This window comes from Pezoporus flaviventris, unplaced genomic scaffold, assembly GCF_033815535.1.
Source record: "Pezoporus flaviventris isolate CSIRO_AGI_PZ_B2104156 unplaced genomic scaffold, CSIRO_AGI_Pfla_v1 ptg000400l, whole genome shotgun sequence".
NCBI lineage: Eukaryota > Metazoa > Chordata > Aves > Psittaciformes > Psittacidae > Pezoporus > Pezoporus flaviventris.
In genome coordinates this window covers 65,341-84,237 of record NW_026892947.1, presented here as the reverse complement: position 1 = coordinate 84,237, position 18,897 = coordinate 65,341, and the positions used below count along the sequence as shown (strand labels likewise).

General features: G+C 57.4%; 1 protein-coding gene across 1 annotated transcript; it reads left to right on the top strand.

The window, feature by feature from the left end:
- The first annotated feature begins 14,502 nt into the window (after positions 1-14,502).
- Positions 14,503-17,533, top strand: ANKRD33 (ankyrin repeat domain 33). Its single transcript, XM_061443537.1, has 5 exons — positions 14,503-14,537; positions 15,486-15,884; positions 16,073-16,202; positions 16,538-16,678; positions 16,755-17,533. The coding sequence occupies exons 2-5, from the start codon at positions 15,591-15,593 to the stop codon at positions 17,531-17,533; spliced, it is 1,344 nt and encodes a 447-aa protein (XP_061299521.1). The 5' UTR covers positions 14,503-14,537; positions 15,486-15,590.
- Positions 17,534-18,897: the final 1,364 nt, after the last annotated feature.

Genomic DNA, 18,897 nt, shown 5'->3' with positions numbered 1-18,897 from the left:
CCCTGCACCGCAGCATCCCAGCATCCCTGCCCCCGAACCCCTGCACCCCAGCATCCCTGCCCCCGAACCCCTGCACCCCAGCATCCCTGCATCCCAGCATCCCTGCACCCGAACCCCTGCACCCCAGCATCCCTGCACCCGAACCCCTGCACCCCAGCACCCCTGCACCCCAGCATCCCTGCACCCGAACCCCTGCACCCCAGCATCCCTGCCCCCCAGAATCCCTGCACCCGAACCCCTGCACCCCAGCATCCCTGCACCACAGCGTCCCAGCATCCCTGCACCCGAACCCCTGCACCCCAGCATCCCTGCACCCCAGAATCCCTGCACCCGAACCCCTGCACCCAGCATCCCTGCACCACAGCATCCCAGAACCCATGCACCCTGACTCCCAGCACCCACGTGCTCCATGGCTTCCTGATTCCTCAGCACCCTTGCCCCCCAGCCCCGTGCACCCTGTACTCCAGCTCCTCAGCACCCTGAGCCCTGCACCCCAGCTCCAGTCCTTTCTGTACCCCCAAGGACCCATTTGCAGCCCATGGGCTGGGTCCTCAGCTGCTGAAGTGCTCGGAGGAATCCCAAATACCTGGAATACTTTCCTACTATTAGTTTACCGTGCAAAAATAAACCATTTGCCCCAAGGATACGGTGTCGATGGGAGGTGGCCACAGCACAGCCCATTTACTGTGGCACTGGGCCATGCGCTCCCTTCTCCGTGCCCCAAAATTCACCTTTTTGGGGTGGGATTGCACCAGGAACACCCAGCAGCCACCTCCCCTTCACTCTCCAAAGCCCCACTTCATGTTGTTTAACCAGCTCAGGCTCTTCCCTGCTGTAATCACATCATGGCCTTATTTGCCTCGCACAAATGTTGTCATTCCCTCAGGGATTAGGGAATATTTTCCTTTGCAGGAGCAGGCGAGCATTGCCTGGACTAGGGCAGACATTAAAGCTGAAGGGATACTCTGCCTGATCCCAGCCGGATCCAGGGGTGATGCAGGATCTGGAGGTTCCCAGTTTATTTCCATCAGTAAATTTATGATCAGCAGAAAATGCCTCAAAACTCGCTCCCCACCACCTCCCCATCACTGGTATTCCCTAGAAACCTGGTGCTCCAGAAGGAGCATCCAGGGCTTTTCTACATTCAACAGGAAAAGGAATTCAGCTTCTTGCTGCATCCCTGCATGAGTCCCTTTTCTCCATCCACCAGCAGAGGAAGCATCCCGAATGACAGCACCAGGAATGAGTTTTGTGTGTAGGATTGCAGGAAAACACCAAAACCCAGCAAATCCCAGTCGGATGCACCAGGACCTGCCCCGCGCTCCCAGTGCCCCAGCACAGCTCATCCAAGGGCAGCTCCAGCTCCGGCTCAGCCTCCTGTTTGGCTCAGGGCAGGTCTGGAATGATGCCACCACCTTCCCCATCGCTGCCCATATCCCACCCGCATACCCTGTGAGACAGCGGGGTTCCAACCATCCACCTCAACCACATCAGTTAGGTTGGCCATGGTCAGCCATGGTCATCCAGGCTCGGACATTGCAGCATCGCAGGCCCAGGACTGTGTGTATCTGGGTGCTGCCATCCTAAACCCAGCATCTAAGGATGCTAATCCCAGGCAGCTGTAAAACGAGGCTGGCATTCCCGTTTCAGTGGGTATAAACTGCCTTTTATTGCAGTGGGAAGCCGGATTCCTCTCTGCTTGCCGAGTTCACCCCCCCTCATTAGCCAAGGAAAGGCGGGATGGAGCTGCGGGGTCAGAGCGCTCCTTTTCACCAGTCACTGCCCATGATCCCCCTCCTCAAAAGTCCAAACTCGTTACTTGTGCAGCGGTTTGATCCGTGATGGAGACCATCAGTGAAGATCCGCGCTGACACCTCCTCCTGCAGACCACGGGGGTTTCCCTGCTCCCGCCGGGAAGCCGGAATTCCACTGCTCACAGTGGGGTTTGAGGCCAAACCGGGATAATCCGAGGGCTGGGGGCTTTGGCCATGTGAGGCTGATGTTTTCTGCTGGTTCAAGGAGGGGTGACAGCTCCCTGCCCCGGCTTGTGCGGTGGGAGCAGATGCGAGAGCAGGGCTGAGGCACTCAGGGCGCCCAGCGCTGAGCCAGGGGCACTAATTGAAGAGGTCTCTAATTATTTAATGTCCCTTTTCCCTCGGGACTGGGGGGAGCTGGAAATTCCAGCTACAAAGGGCTTGAAATCTGCCCATGAATCCATGAGAGGCTGAGCTGAAGTGGCTCATCCCTGTGTGGTGGGATGGGGTTGGAAGGGAGATGCTGGGGATGTGATGCTGGTCCAGGACCTGTCTTGCTGCTCTGTTTCAGCTCATTTCAGCTCTTAAAACCCAGCACACCAACAGTTTGTGGCCTTGTGGCACTGGCTGCATCCCAGGGAATCACCCCATTGGGATGAGGAGTGCTATAGGGAGACTTGAATCCCAGCCCCACTTTGCCAGCACAGCAGGAACAGAGACCCCATATCATGCTCGGAGCAGAGAGCTGGGGGGATCCCGGGAAACCAGCAGCTCCCCAGCACGAGGACCCCTCACTGGGATGTCTGGGAAGCACATGGCTGCTTTCAGGGGGCCTCAGATGCACGAATCCCCCTGGAAGCCCCATGCACAGGGATAAACCCCGCAGGCAGAGCGGATTATCCTGCTGGAACACGCTGCTGCCTTCGTGTCAGGGAGCAATTGCCCTCGGGCCGAGCACTTAACTCTTCACACCTCCCAAAGCAGTAAAACCTGCGGCATCGGGACAGGGCTCCTGCAAACCCTGGGCTTGATCCCGCCTGGATCAAGGGGTCCATGGAGGGCACCAAGAAACATGGAGAGGGGCTTTGGACAAAGGGATGTAGGGACAGGTCAAGGGGAATGGCTTTAACCTGCCCAAGGGGAGACTGAGATGAGCTCTTGGGCAGAAGCTCTTCCCTGTGAGGGTGCTGAGACATGGACTGGGTTGAATGGAGAAGCTGTGAACATCAAGCCTGCAGCTGGGGGTGGAGACCAGTTGTGCCAGTATAACCAGTTACAGAAGTTGGGCATAGGCCAGGTCTAATGGCGTGCCATTAGGAAGCAGCAGTGGGACAGGCAGTGGGAAGTGGGGAGGAGCTGGGCCATCTTCCCAGGCTCCCTCATGCAGGCAGACAGCCATCAATCTCCAGGTTGTTCTATAGCAGCGTGCCGGAGCCTGATTTATGCTTTACAAGGCTCGAGCTATTTTCATTTGTCTGATTTATGAACGTTCCATCAAATCACAGAGAGCTCCTGATTTACTGGCGCTGGATCCTCGCTGCTCCCAGGATTAGGGGGTACCTGCGCCGGGTGACAAGAGCGGAAGCGCAGCATCCCCTAAGAGGGAACATGAGTTCTTGTGCCCTTCATCCTCCAGAAACTGCCTCTTGGAGGGGGTTTCCTCCTTAAAAAGAGCTTGAACTGCATTTCTGGAGGAGAGGATGCTTGTGAATAAGCAGTGACTGGGGAAGGAGCTCGGGCGGCACAAGCCTCAGTCTTGGTTTCAGCACTGAATTGTCACATGTGAGCGATCTAAGTGGCACCAGTGGAGCCTCTGGGTTCAGTAACTGCAGCCGCTGGGCTGGGACCCCCCCTCAGCCTCTGCTGAGAGCACAAAAGGAGTTTAACAGCTTCATCTCCCACATCTGGTTGTGCTTAAAGCCTGTGTAGTTAATAGGGCTTGTTCCAGCCCAGCACAAGCAGAGGGCTGGAGCCAGGGGCTGCATCCCCCATCGCGAGTATCCCAAACCCACCTCCTCCTCCCCATCGAGAGGTGAAGCTGCCTCCATTCCCTTCCTTATGTCCCCCTATGGAAGGACAGAACCCCAGGCCAGCTGCTTTGCCCCCCACCATGGTGGAGAAGGGCCGTGGTCCCCACTTTGCCAAAGGGGAGCAGCACAACGGGCAAGCCCTGAGCCCCAGAGCATCAGCCCCAGCACAGGGACCCCGTTCACTGTGCAGAGATGGAGAGGGCAGAGGCTCCATTGGCAGCTTTATTTACCTAAAGTGGCTCCCGGGGATAAGCAGCAGCCCCAGCATCCCGCTCCATCCCAAGGAGGGTCCTCATGGGCTTATCTCTGCTGGGGGGCAGAGGAAGGCAGCAGGGAGAGGGCTTCCAGGAGCTCTTTGTTCAGCCCGTTTGTGTAGGAGCCGTAATTCAGGCCTAAAATCCTCCCCCAGGGCAAACATGGCCCTTAATTAAAATATAAATCAAAGGCCATGACTATGAGGATGCTTTGGGGATGCGGCCACTACCTCTTGGTCCATGGGTCCAGCCACGGGTCCAGCTATGTCCTAGTCATGGGTCCAGCCCTGTTCTAGCTATGGGTCCGTCCCTGGATCCATCCCTGGGGTTTAATCCCCCTGAACGCCTGATTTAACAACAGCAGCCGCAGAACCGGGGCCGCGCTCCGGGTGCACAAAGGGAAAAGATTTATCTTGAGAGGCTAAATCCACTTAGAGGAGCTTTAGGGGCCATAAATTGATTGCTCAGGGGACACGGCAACAGGAAACAGCTCCATATTCACTGAGCTCGCTGTGTTCTTGCTGCATCACAAGCAGGCGTTCGGGCTGGGAGCCGCAATCAAAGCCCATGTGCATGGGGTGGGATGAGAAGGAAGCAGCAGGACCCTTGGCAAAGGGGGATCCGGGATCCCTGTGGCAGCTCCATCCACACTGCTAGCCATCACCAAGGTAAGATGTGAAAGGAAACCCTCATCCAAGGAAGGGAAGATCAGAGCTGTCCCAGCAGCTCGCTGCATCCCAGCATCCCTCCTGCTGCACCAGTAGGAGCAGGGAGGAGGAAGTGGGAATGCAAAACTAGAGCTGCACCAGGCACAGGGAGGGAGCTCTCAGAAGCAACCCCCCTTGTGACGAGCTGCATCCATCCTATAAAGAGTGGAATAAACCAGCAAATAAAGGGCAAATCTGACTTTCTGCTCCTTCCATCCAGCTGATTCCTGCCTCCTTTCTAACCCTGCTCCTTATGTCCAGCCAAGGAGGCATTCAGATTTGCAGTGAGAAACAGGGAGAGCTTCTCCTGAAGGATTTGGCTCCAGGCAGGACTCATCAGGATGGAGCTTCCCTTTCCATTGTCATAGAAGGAGGTCAAACAGCACCCGCACATCCCCAGTGCAGCCCCAGCACAAACCCACCCTGACCCATTTCCCACTCCTTCTGCAGGGTACATTGTCAAGAACAAAGGGAAATCATTTCCCCAGCAGCAGCTTTGTCCAGGGGCCAGAAATTCCTCTGCACAAGTGGCCTCATGTCCAGTAAACATCAGCAGAGCATCCCTGGTGTTAAACAGAGCGGAGCAGCGGCTGTGCGCGAGGGATGGGATCCTGCAGCACCTTCCTCCCTGCGGCACAGGGTGCGAGTTAACCCTGACCCCAGCCTCATGTGTTTAAAGATGTGGAGAGCTGAGGCAGGAGAAGAGACCAGGACCCTGGAGCATCCCGTACAGAGGACAGAAACCCCTCTGGGTACCACTGCAACCCCTGGAGCATCCTCACACGCTGCACATGGGGTACCCTGGAGGGGTCTGACTCCAGAGTTGTATAAAACTTGTGCCATTAAAGGCTACTTTGTCCCTCGCATTCAACCAGGCGGTTTGGAAACGCTCACATCCAGCCAGCAAAGCCCCAACGGGAGCACAATGGAGTCTTGTTTCTGGTAACCCGAGATGCCTCCGTCCCAGCTCTTTAATTTTAGAGCCCACCACACTCGCATTCCTCAGCACCACAATGGCAGATATTTATACTCTGGAATGCGGAGCCCGGTGCTAATTGAACAGGCCTGGGAGAGCCAGGGCTGCTCCCCAGAGCGGGCTCTTGGGAAGGGAGCGTTGGCCCAGGCAGAGCTTTATGGCTTTACCGATCTCAGATGCCCATAAACGTGGAATGATGCTCCCTGTGGAGCGAGCGCGGGGCTGGACCAGCCGGCTGTGCTGGATGGGAGAAGGTGGCATGGAGCAAGGAAGGGTTACCTAGAGAGGTTCAACCTCCCCCAGTGGATGTGAGTCCATCTTCTGGACGCAGGAGGGAGCTGCCCGGGCACGGAGGACACATCCCTGCGGAAGGATGCTGCAGGAGAGCGGCAGCAAATCCAAAGGGAGCTGCAATGATCTCCATGTCAGGGCATGGAGGAAGCCCCCTCTGATGCCTGCCAAGTGGTTCCCAACTTCCCTGGGTCGGGGGACGGGAGCTAATTGAGAGAGGAGCAGCATTAGCAGATAAGGGAAGAGGTCAGCGCCGCCACGCTAAATCCTTGACCTGTTGTTTAAGAGGTCGGGCAGAGCTCAAGAGACTCCTCCAGGTCAATTCACTCAATTAGAATATTAGAAGTTGGAGGCAGGAGCTCGGGATTGAGGGTTCTTCCCTTCTCCTGCTCACGGGGGCACAGAGAGCAAGGATTATGGCCTGATGGGCAAGAGGACGTGCAACGGGAGTCAAGGAGCAGAGACTCATTCCCACTCTGGATGGCTGTAAGGCCACATCTCTGCTCATACCCAGTGTTACAGGATGTGGCAGCTGCCCCAGAGCCAGGAGCCCAGACTCTGGCAGTAGGGATAAGAGAGGAGAACCCATGGAAGTGTGTCCTCAGCCTTGTGCAGCCACTTCCAGGCAGCGTGTCCCATGAGGACAGAAGTGAGGAGCAGTTGAGACCTGAGTGCTCAGAGGGGAGGATTATTCAGCCTATGGAAACAGCATCTTTAAGAGCACCCCTCCCTCCTCCGTCCCATCACAGGTGGATCCCCTCCATGAGCAGTGGGCTCAGGAGAACAGCACCCATCAGCTGCCTGCCACCCCTGGCTCGTGTCCGTGGTGTCCCACGGAGAGAAGCAAAGGCTCTGTCTATAGTGGATAAGCAAAGGTTGCTCCTCTCCAGGTGCCAAGAGAGCTTCATGAGGATAAGGAAAAGCTTTCAGCAAAATGAGCACCAGAAGGAATAGATAAACACTAAAGAGATATTGACTTCTGTTGAGGTGAACGTCAAGATTTATTGAGCTAGGGAGGTAAATATTGACTGAGGCAAAGCTAAGGTCAATGATTAACTCAAGAGATGATAAATCAAGGCACAATGAAACATGAACTCCAGGAGGGTGTTGTCTCAGATGTTGTGAATGTCTCCATTGAGGAACCTCTGCGGGACTTTAGATGAGGGAGCAGGACTTCAAACCCATCGTGGATGTGCCTCTGAGCTCCGGAAAGCAGGAAGGAAGAGCATCATTTTGATGGAGAAAGGCCTAAATCTAAAGATGTGGGCCTCAAACTTGGTGAAGTTTTGGAAGAAGAGAAGGGGGCTTCATCCCAGTACTTGGATTTATGACAGAGACCAATTGGGTGACCATTCCCAGGCTTATACAAGTCCAGATTTGGTCCTTCTTGCTCATGGAGATGAAAGTTGTCCCATGAGTTGAAGCTGTGGTGGAAGCAGAAGAGGGCTGAGGAGGAGCTAGAAGCTGAAGGAGCAGGGTGAATGCATTCCAGAAGGCAGATGTGGGATTTCAACCCCCAATTTCCCCCTCAGGGTGAATGGAATCAAAACCCCAAATGTGCAAAGGGGAGGGAGGAAGGGCCAGGAACATGCATCAGCAGCTCCATCGCCTCCTTATACCCCCAGGGTCTCCCATCCATCAGCATCCCGCTCCTCCTGCCCCATCCCATGGCTCTGCTCGCACAGGGACACCAGGCTGGCAGCCCCCAGCACCAATCCAGCAGCAGGGATGTGCCGTGTCCCTGGCTCTGGCACCAAAGGGAAGCTCTGATGGCAGCAGGGCTGACGCTTGATGGAAAGCAGAGCGAGAGCTCCCTTGTCAAGAGCTGTTCTCACTCGGGTTGCAGCGCCTGCACCCTGCCTGACCTCGGCGTGGATGAGAATGGATTAGCTCAGATAGGAGAAACACCCTCATTGAGCTCTTCAGTGTGAAACTGCAGCTCATGGACCAGCACCGCGGCGGGAGCCAGCACATCAACCCTCAGCTGATGATCCAGAGCTGGGATGACGGAGATTCCCACCCACAGGTAGAGCATCCCTAATGAAACACTTGGTGCTGCTCAGCTCAGCTTCCAGGTCCTCCTGCCCTGGAAAACATGGATAAGCTTAACCTGGTGCTGCATCTCCCTCTGCAGAACCTGCTCCCAAGGAGCTGGGATGAGGGTGACTTTTCCCACATGTGCAGCTACAACCCCAAGGATGGGGCCCGGCAATCTGGCAGTGATTAGGCCATAGGGAGAGTCCAAACCCTGCTGTGCTGCTTCAAGCATCAACGTGTCACAGCTCCAAAGGGAGGTATTCCAAATGCCAAAGTCATCAGCAATAACCTGAGGGATGCACAAGGGGCAGGAGGCCCATTGGTGACCCCCGGAAAAGGGGAAGAAGGGGGCAATGTGGGCAGCGGGCTGGGATACAGGAGGATGGGTGGCACAGGGAGACACTGACACTGTCATTAGGAAGGCGAGGGTGAGGGATGGAAGTGGTTTGACCTTGGGGAGAGGACTCCGCTGTCAGCCCTCCCCTTCCCTGTGGGATCAGAGGCTTTGCAATCTGTCAGTGCCATCAGGAAGCACTTTTTATCCAAGTCCTTCATTTCAAACCTATCCAATGGTATCAGAGAGACCCCCATGGACATCTCGGGGTGGGCAGCAGAGGTACAAACACTCAACAACCACACATGAAGGACCGAGCAGACCATGGTCCATAGAGCAGTGGTAGTGCCCTGGCTGGGGAATAGCATCCCGGGAAGCTCCCTTTCCCATCCCAACCCCATAAACCAGCACAGGGGCTGCTTTCACCTTGTGCAAAGCAAGCAGGAGCATTTGGACACCCCCCCCTACCCCAGGGCTGGGTGAAGGGGTCTCCCCTCCGGGCCGGGGCAGAGCGTGGAGGGTCTGCATTGTTTTATCCGCCTCCATAAATCACTGCTCTTTGTGGCCCCTTCCCCAGGCCCTGCACAATTCAGGTTAGGTTATAAATAGGATCCTGGGCTCTTTCAGGTTGATAAAGGCCAAGGGGGGGGGGAGCAGCAGGGAGGCGTCACGACTACATAACACTTTCATTGCCCTGTCAGGATAAAGAATACCGGCGCTGCCGACCCCTCTTCTTGCAGCATATATCAGCCATGCTCCCGACACCGCGGTTCAGGCCAAAACAGGGATTACAGATCCCTACAACAGCCCCTCCCCCTGCTTCCCAACAGGGAACCACTGGGATTTGGGCTTTGATGGGGTCTCAGTGTTGGCTGTACCAGAGCGTGGTTGAAGCGGGCACCAGGAGCTGCAGGAGCATCTTCCCCTGGGAAGGATGCAGCAGCACGAGGAGGAAGATGCAGGCTCCAGGGGGATGAGATGAAGCTGCCATCCCGCAGCACAAAGCCCATTCCTGTAGGAGCATCCGAGGCTGGAAAGGTTCAAATCAGAGCTTGTGCCCCACCAGGGTCTTTTAGAGTGACAGCATCACTCACACCCCTCACACAGAGCTTTGGGAAGCCCCAGACCATGGTCCCCTGCATCCAACACCCCTCTGAGATACCACACACATCCATCTCCGCTCTGTCACACAGACTGAATGCCCCGGGCCACACTCAGCCCTCATTCCCAAACATCCCAAGGATGGGGGGGACTCATCCACCCCAGAGCATGTCCCGCTGCAGAGAAGCAGGGATGATGCTCTCCCCCCAGGGCTGAGCATCCCAAAGACTCGCACGCTGCCAGCATCACTGCCAGCAGTAGGATGCAGGGATGCACCCGTGACCGTGATGCTGGGAGCAGGGGGAAGTTTGAGCTCCATCCTTGGGTGACAATGATAATCAGAGAGATTTATATCAGCCAAAGGGCAGGGGGGAACTGTAGGGAGATGGAGGAGGGCTCTGGGAGCAGGTGAGGTGGGGCTCACCCGAGAAGCTCGGTGCAATGATGTTAACAAAAGGGAGGCAGGTCCTTGCTGCGGGGCTGCTCCCCATGGAAGGGCGCTGGGTTACATTCCCTGCGCCCTCTTTGCTCTCATCCCATCATTTAAACTGCAGAATTAGGGGCTGGAAGAGACCAGGCTGCGAGGAGGAGCCCAATGGGGCAGGCAAAGCCCTTAGGGCAGTGGTGGTCCCATGCCCAGGGCTTAGCATCCCATCGTGCTGGGAGCAGCACAGCCCCTGCCCAAACCCCCATTCCCGGCTCCAATGAGCCCCTTTCCAAGGGCAGGGAGGTGATCCTAGAGAAGCCCCGGCCGAGCTCAGGGACAAATCTGACACAGATCTGCCTTTAACAGCTCCAGTGATAAAAATGCCAGTTTATTGGAAACACATGGAGTATTTATAGGGGACATCAAAGCAGGAAGGAGGTTTACATAGCAACAGGGCAGATTAAGCAGAAGGCATCTGCTTTTTCGGCAGCCGGGGGGCTCTCGGGAGGCACAATAAAGTGACCCTTTCATTCCCTCCTTTGGGAAAAGCAAAGGTTGGAAAATCAAAATATAACCACATGCCCGGCCATGTAAAACATGACAGGAATGGGAGCGTTGGGTTACAGCTGCACCCCGGCACGCGGGGCTGTAGGGGAGGGAATGGCACCCAGCATCTCCCACCACGGTGATGCTGAAAGAGATCCTGCCTCAAACACCAGGATTCTCCTCTAAACGGTGGAGGAAAAAGCCTTTGATCTGCCCAAAGTGCTCCATCAGGGGCTGTTTGGGGTTTATTCGGGATGGGAAGCAGCACCCAGGTAGGGTGAGGAGGCGGCTTCTTGCTGGTGAGCAGAGCAGAGCGCAGCCCCTCACAGCTTTGTTCCTCAGTTTCCCCACTGCTGAAGCAGGGCTGGGATCACCAGGATACTCTGACACTGCCGGGCCTGATCCTGCTCGGATGGACTCTTTTCCATGCAGGAACAAGCCCTGCTTGCTTCCCCTGCAGCAGCATCCCACTGAATGGGACGGGATGAGAGCGAAACCTCATCCCCCTGCTGCAGCCAGGATGCGCACGGCAGGATTTGCCCCCTTGGAAAGGGTTAATCCGTGTGTGCTGGACACGGGGTGTCCACAGCGCCGCAGGGGCCTGGAAGGATGATGAATAGCTGGGGACATCCTCTCCCCTGCACTGACAGCAGCAGGGCCCAGCTGGGCAGCGCCGTTACCCACCTCCTATCCATCATCCTGCACTGGCCTTGTCACATCTTGTAAATCACCAAACCCGGCTCCATCCCGGTCCCTTCCCCGTGCCCGGGGGATCCCACCCTCCCTTCCACGCCGTGATGCTCCCGGCGGATGCGGATCCCATCCCTGCACTCTCCCATCTCCATTTATTGCCTGTGGGAGCAGATAACTCAGCATCTACTTACGGAGCCAAGGACCCTGCTTCTCTCCCTGTGCTCAGCCCCTCGGGACAGTTGTTAGGGTCCCTCTGGCCCCTGTTTTGCCCCAGGCTCCAAAAGGATCACACGGAGCCACTGGAAATACCTGGAGGTGACCCAGCCAAGCACTGAAACAATCAACTCCTTCATTCACACTCCTCAGCACCACCCCATGGGACCTTCACTGTGGTGCTGGGGCTCATTTCCAGCCTTTTCCTCAGCCCCCTTCCAGGCAGCCGGGACCTCACGGCTCTTCCAAGAGCATGGAGATGTCTGGAATATCAGGGGAATAACGGGCATCTCCTGCACTGAGCCACGTACAGGCATCACGGTGCCGCGTCACCCCGGTGAAGAGCTGCTTCTATGGGGATTTGGGAAGCGACAACCAGGAAGATGGGCTGGAAAAGCAGGGCCGTGGCTGGGGACAGGGACACTGTATGTGATGGCCTTTACCTGCTGGGCAATTCCTTATTGTGCCGGCTACTGCTGCCTCGTAAAGGGCCTGATGGATAACGCTCCTCATGGAGGCACGATGCCGTCGCCCTCCGCGCGCCACGATCCATCTTCTTTATAGCAAGGATCCGGAGCCAGCACCATCTGCGGCACCAGGAACACAATTACCGGGGAGGGAGGGCTGAGCCCCTCTCCTGCCAAACCTCATTGAGGCCTCCCCGAGCAGCCCTGAATCACCCCGCACACACCAGGGACCTCACGCTCCTCTTTAGCTATAATTACAGCTGGGGAATTAGCAAGTCTGATTTCCTCCCCCTTCTCCTGTGCCATTCCCAGCACTTCCCCACCCACTTCCAAAGAGAAAAAGAAGAGAGAAATTGGAATTGATCCCTGGCTCCCGGTGGCTGGAATTTAATCAGAAAAGCCTCTTTCTTGGCATTTCTTTGGTTCTTTTGACCCAAGGTCCTCAATGAGACAGGACGGTGGGAATCAGGAGCATCCCACCAGCCCCTGAGGATGGAGACCGGCTGCAATGAAGCTGGTTCAATATCCTGCTTCCCAGAGCCCCATCCTGCACCTTGCTCCCCACACACCCCCTCAGTCCAGCTTGGGGCTGAGACGACATCCCAGGCGCCTGCCCACAGCCTCGGGTAAGGCGATTTACGGTGTATTCCAGGTAAATCCCAGTGAAATCCCCTGGTTTTAAGCACGTGCTGGAGCAGGCAGGCGGGTGCCTCCCTGCTCAACGTGTGGAACCTCCGGGGATGGGATGGCACCACACGAGGCAGGAGCAGGACAAGGGGTTATTGTCCCATTGCAGGCAGCAGCTCCTTGAGCAGAGTGTGATGGATGCAGGGATGGATACACAGAGGCAGGGCTGGATGGAGGGATGGATGCACAGGTGGATACAGGGATGGCTTTGTCCTCACTGCTTGCAGACAGTGACATTCCTTGGCATGCCAGGACCCACCATAGGAGGCAATCCCTGCTCCGCAGTGCTCTGGCTAAGGGAAAGGGATGCAGGCAGCAGTGAAGGCAGATGGTTTGGGTCTGTGGCCACGCAGCTGATGGGGAAGGCAGAGGAGGTTGCACCATGGTTTGGAACCTTCACATCACCCTTCACTACAAACCCCCACCAAGCCCCAGCAAAACTCCTGCTTGCACCAGAACCGCAGCCGCCCTCACACAGTAAATCACAGCCTGACCCCAGGTTTGCACTGCCTGCAAAGGGGTGGCTTTGTCACCTCCTCCGGTGACACCCAGCACTGATTTACAGCAGGGCAGGGGCACACCAGACACCTCCCCACCTCCAGCCCTTTCCCTGCTGCTCCGCTCCTTCTCCAGGCATCACCCGAGTGCAGAAGGTGTCACCACGGGGCCATGATCCAGCCCTGCTCATGCTGAGGAGGGCCAGGGTGAGGAGAGCCAGTCCCCATGTTTAAATCAACGCCCTCCACTTCCCTTCCATGCTGAGTTATTGCGCCCTGGTTTTGTGATGGAGATGACCAGGCAGTGAGGGTTGAGTGACCTGGGCCAGACCACCGGGCTCAGTGCTCCCAACGGGACCCTGGGCAGGGGGGGAAGGATGAGGGCTGGCCTCCAGCTGCTTCCTGGCCTTCATAACCTGCAGGGATGCTCCTGAGGGGGTGATGCTCTGCCAGGTGCAGTGCTCCAGGTCCTTCTTCCTGTTAGCTGGGTTCAGGGTGTCCCTAAGGAACCGGTTCCCAGGCAGGGAGGCTCTGGTGATGCCTGGAAGGATGCCACCATATGGGGGGATGCTATGACATCTGGAGGATGCCGTCACATCTGGGATGATGCCGTCCCATCTGGAGGATGCCATCACATCTGGGATGATGCCATCACATCTGAGTTGATGCTATCACATCTGGAGGATGCCGTCACATCTGGGATGATGCCATCACATCTGAGTTGATGCTATCACATCTGGAGGATGCCACGACGTCGATGTGCAAGTTTCTTACCCCAAAAGAACACCGAAAACCTCCTCCCGCGGCCTCCGGCATCCCCTTGTGGCAGGCGGAGGCTTTGCAGAGCCCCGTCTCCACCGGCAGGCTCTGCCGGCGACATCCCCCGGTGTCCCCCCGCCTGTCCCCCGCGATGTGCCCAGCAGCAGATTCTCGTGTCCAGCAACAGAACCTTCAGCTCTCACTTGGGAGCAGCAGGATGCTCCCAACACGGAGGAAACAGCTGGTATCCTTCATCTGCTCCATATTGTCACGTTCAAGGATGCAATCACAGTGACCTTTGGGACTCTGCCTTAATGCTTGCTGGAAGTGGAGAACGTGGCCTCCCACGATCTGCTCTGGGACCAAACTCCTGCCTTTTTGCCATGAAAACAGCTGATCCAGGGACTAAACGCGCCCTTTTTCCCAGATCCCAGCTGGCCCCAGCATGTTGAACCCATTCACACACCACCAGCCCTGTAGAGACGAAGATGAGAGCAGCCAGGTTGCACACGCAATGCAGGAAACCAACCAGCTCCTGCAGCTCCCCCTGAGGGCTTCAGAATCCAGGAGGATGAGGAGGGCTGGGTGGAATTCCAGGGTGGAATTCCAGGGTTCGTCCAATGCACTTGCGCAGCCACAGGTATTTGTGCCCTTGGCTGAAGTAGCAGCTCCCAGTTTTCCCTGATTACCAGCATATAAAGGGAGCTGGGAGGGAGCTGGGGGGGTTGGCTGAGTCACTGGGGGCTGCTCAGGCTGCAGCAGAGGTGAGGCAGGTACAAAGCATCCCCCTGGGCTGAGGATGCTAAATCCTCCCCAAGCAGCCCTGATCCTGCTCAGGCTCACGAAGCCATTTTAAGCAGGGGTTTATCTGTGCTGAGCCCACGCCAGTGTGTGGCTCGTCACAGCTTTGGTGCCCAAAGGCCACCTTGGACCCGGAGCAGAAGCCTCCTTCTCACTGCAAAGCATAAAGGGGGGGTTCCACTGGTTCCTGCCAAGGTTTCCTTCCTGCTTGGAGCCGGGATGCTGCCCAGGCCAAAAGGGAGCCGTGGGGAAGGTCTGAGCCCCAGGTAAGCCATGGGGATGGTGAGGATTCCTCATTCCCAGAGCCTGCTTTGGGATGTCCAAGAGGGGTGGGAGGCTTTAATGGCATTGCAAAGGCTTTTTCCTTTCTCAGTTAATAGTTGGCTTCTCTCTGGGGTTTGAATTCTGCTGCCAGGGCTGCAGGTTCCCTGTGCCATAAGGCTTATCCCTGGGGATCCGGGAGCTGCTCCGGCCTCCATTCTCTTGCTTGGTCACAAGGAGCTGGATTTATCCCTTCTCTTTGTACACGGCTCTGGTTCTGGTGCTGGGATAGGTCTTTGTGGCTGTGCAGCAGTGGTGTGCCATAGGGTGGGATGGAGATGTGCCCATCTTGCTGGGGCTGTGTTCAGTGCCCCCATCAGCATCTGTACCTCCAGCAAGACATTCCCAATCCCAATTCCCATCTCCCCACCCACCTGGGACACTTCCCCATCCTTCAGCCCCCAAGAAGTCCTCCTGTTTTCCCTGCTCCTTGCTGGAGACGATGCTGTGGGGATGCTCTCTCCCTCAGCAGCACCCAGTCCAAGGGATGGAAACTGGCCCCTGCGTGGCTGGGAGCCAGCTGAGGCTTCCCCATGGGATGAGGGATGCAGAGCTCGCAGGGTTTCCACGCCTGCTCCGTGTTCCCACAGGAGGGTGTGAACGGTCCCGAGTATCCCTGAATCCCACGGGAAGAGGCTCCTGGCGCCAGGCAGGGCTCGGGGCCAAGCTGGGCTCGCTCTCCCCGGCTGGGCCGGATGACAGATGCCTGCAGTGGAGGAGAACGTGCTTCCAGCCTGGATGCATCCGACCCAGAGCTGCACTATGAGGAGGAGGAGGAGGAAGAGGAGAAGTCAGAGCCCTCGGACACCAGCAGCATCTTCTCCGATGACTCCGTCTATCCCTGCTATGAGCTCCCGCTGGAGGCCGGCGGTGCCAGGGACCTCAGCCTCTACCAGTGCTGTGCCAGGAATGATGCCAGGCTGGTGCGGGAGAGGCTGGAGCAGGGGGTGACCCGGAGCGAGGCCACGGAGGTGGACATCAACGGGAGGGTGAGTGGCCGGGGGGGTGGCTTTGACATGGGATGGAGATCCTGAGGTTGATCCCATCCTTGGAGCACCTTTGTGCGTCCTCCCCTCTTGATCCTGCCTTGGGCTGGAGGGTGGAAGGGGGGGCAATGGGAGCACCGCAGTGAGGAGGATGCTGCGGTACCCCCACGCTGAGGGCTGCCCCTCTGCAGAACGGGCTGATGGTCTCCTGCTACAAGGGCTTTGTGGACATCGTGCCCTTGCTGCAGCAGTGCCCCTACATAGACGTCAACCAGCAGGACAAGGATGGGAACACGGCGCTCATGATGGCTGCGCAGGCAGGTAGGTGTGGCACAGCCCATGGCACCCCTTGGGAGTGATGTGCCCCTCCATAAACCCTGATATGAGCTGTTGGGAAAGCCAAGGCTCCCAAGGGATGTGACCATCCCCATCGAAGCTTCTGGTCCATCTTAGCAGTGGGTAGATGATGTAAAATGGAGATTCCTTCAGCAATAAAACCATGGAATGGTTTGGATTGGAACCCAACCCTTTCAGCCCTGATGCCTCCAAACCTCTCCCTCTTACTCCTCACTAAATCCCCTTTCTCCAAGGAGGCACCAGCAGATCCCACTCCTTAACTGTGGCAACTCTAACGCAGCTTCTCTCTGGCTGTTAAGGACACATCACCATCGTCAACTACCTCCTCAACTACTACCCAGGGCTTGAGGTGGACAAGAGGGACCCACGGGGCCTGACGGCGCTGATGAAGGCAGCGGTGCAGGGGCAGCAGGACTGCGTGACCGCGCTGCTCCTGGCTGGTGAGCGTCTCCCATGGGATTGGCGGGGGGGGTGCTGCTGCTCCGGGGTGATGCTTTCTGCATCCCGTGTCTCTAGGAGCTGACCTGCAAGCGGTGGACCCCATCAAAGGGAAGACAGCCAGGGAATGGGCAGCCTTCACCGGCCGCTTCGAGACCACCGTGCGCATCCGGAGCCTCCTGCGGCGCCCACGGGCAGAGCAGTTCAGCACCATGTACCAGCCCCAGTGGCCAGCGCTGGCCGAGCTGGTGGCCAAGGCCCTGAGCCCCAAATCCAGGAGCAAGCGGCTGTTTGAGAAGATCGGATCCATGTTCTCCATCAGCTTCCCACGCAACCCCGAGGAGGACGGCGTCCTGGACCACATGGTGAGGATGACGACCTCCCTGGCCAGCCCCTTCGTGGCCACTGCTTGCCAAACCGTCTGCCCCAACAGCCCGCCTGAGGTGGGCAAGAGCAGGTTGTCCGTGCCGGAAATCCTTGGGAAGCACGTGCTGGATGCGGATACGGAGCCAGAGCCCACCTCGGGCTGCAGCACCGGCGCATCCTCCTGCAACGGCCAAGCCCCACTGGAGATTCGGCTCTCCCCTCCGCGCCGCCCAGCCAGGACCCTCCTGAGCTTCCTGCCGCTGTGGCTGCGGCGCGGGAATAGCATCTTCCCAGGGGAGCCGATCCCGAGGATCCGAGTGAGCAAAGACCCCTGTCCCCCCGCCCGCACCAGGCAGCGGAGCCCGCGCGGGAGGGACAAGAACCTGCTGCAGCCTCCCAAGTGGAGGTACAAGGAGCTGAAGGAGGAGAGAAAAGCAGCCGAGGAGGCAAAGAAGAAGGAGAAGAAGGAGAAAGGGGGGAAGAGATGCTAAAGCAGGAGGTTTCCTTCTTTCCTCCTCTTCTTCTTGTCCTTTTTCCTTCTTTTTATTCCTGTTTCCCCTTTGATCTTCCTGAGTCCTGGATGCTGCCGCGTGTGTGTGGAGCATGGTCCTGAAATGGAAGCGGTTGCCATGTTAACAGGATTGATTTGCTGAATAAAGCTCAGGGATGCTTGTCAGGCTGGCAGGAAGCTCCCCCATCGCTGCCAGTGTCCCCTCTCCTCCCTGTCACCCCCTCGGTGCCATTCACTCCCCAATTCCTGTGTATTTCCGGGATGCAGATGGGCAAACTCTTTGTCCTGGGCAGCACATGGAGCAGCACCACTTGCACCAGCCTGGATCCTGCTGTACTGGTGGAAGGGGCAGTCAGGGTCCCACCAGCCAGTGTCCCCTCTGCTGTGATGGGGAATGCTGCATGAGCTTTGGGGGTGGTTTGATCATGGTCCAGGGATGCCCACAGTGCTTTCTGTGCGATGATGCACCATGTTGAAGACCCAAATGATGATGAAGGTCTTGCTTTGAGGGGGTGAACAGGGGGCTGTGGATGCAGGATCAGGGCAGGGATCAGAGACCCTGGGGTGGGTTTGGTGCATCCAGGAACAGCTCTATGGCCAGCCCTGGCTCCAGATGACTTCATTATCACTGACTGCAACCATAAAGCAGGGAGCTGATGCCCACCATGTGCATCAACCCATGGAAGACGGCAGGGACACAGGAACCAGCCAGGAATAGCCCCAGGAGGGGCTGATCAGATCAGATCAGAGATGGTCGCAGTGATAAAGGCGTCTGCAGGCACCGGCTTCCTCCCGGGCGGCTCCTATCCGATGGGAACTGCCCGTTTCCCCTCCACAAAGCTCCGGCCCCGGCACGGGCAGGGTCAGGCCTGAGGGTCCCGCATGGTTTATCCTGGTTTTGTGCCTGCCTTTGTTTAAGCTTCCTAGATCACAGGCGATAGCGGGGATGAGGCGGCCAGCGGGGCTCCAGCTTTAGCATCATAGACTCAAGCAGGTTAAAAGACCTTTAAGGCCATCAAGCCCAGCCGTTCCCCCAGGGCAGTGATCCCCTTTGCTCTGGGTGCTGGTTGGGTTCAGGACGCAGTTGGGGTTGGGGATGCTGTAGGGAACAAAGGAAAATCAGGCCCCGTAGCTTCACTGGGAAAGAGGATGGGAGCGGGTCCCCATGCTGGTGGGAGAAAGGCAGGGATGGGGCTTGGGAAGGGGCTGGGAGGAGGGCGGGGGACAGGAGGAGGGTGAAGCTGCTGAGAAAGGCCCAAAGCACAGGCACAGACTGGCAAAAGGGGAAGCGGTGCTTCCGCATCCCACACGGAGCGGGAAGTGCCCGGCCTCCCACCGTGGGAA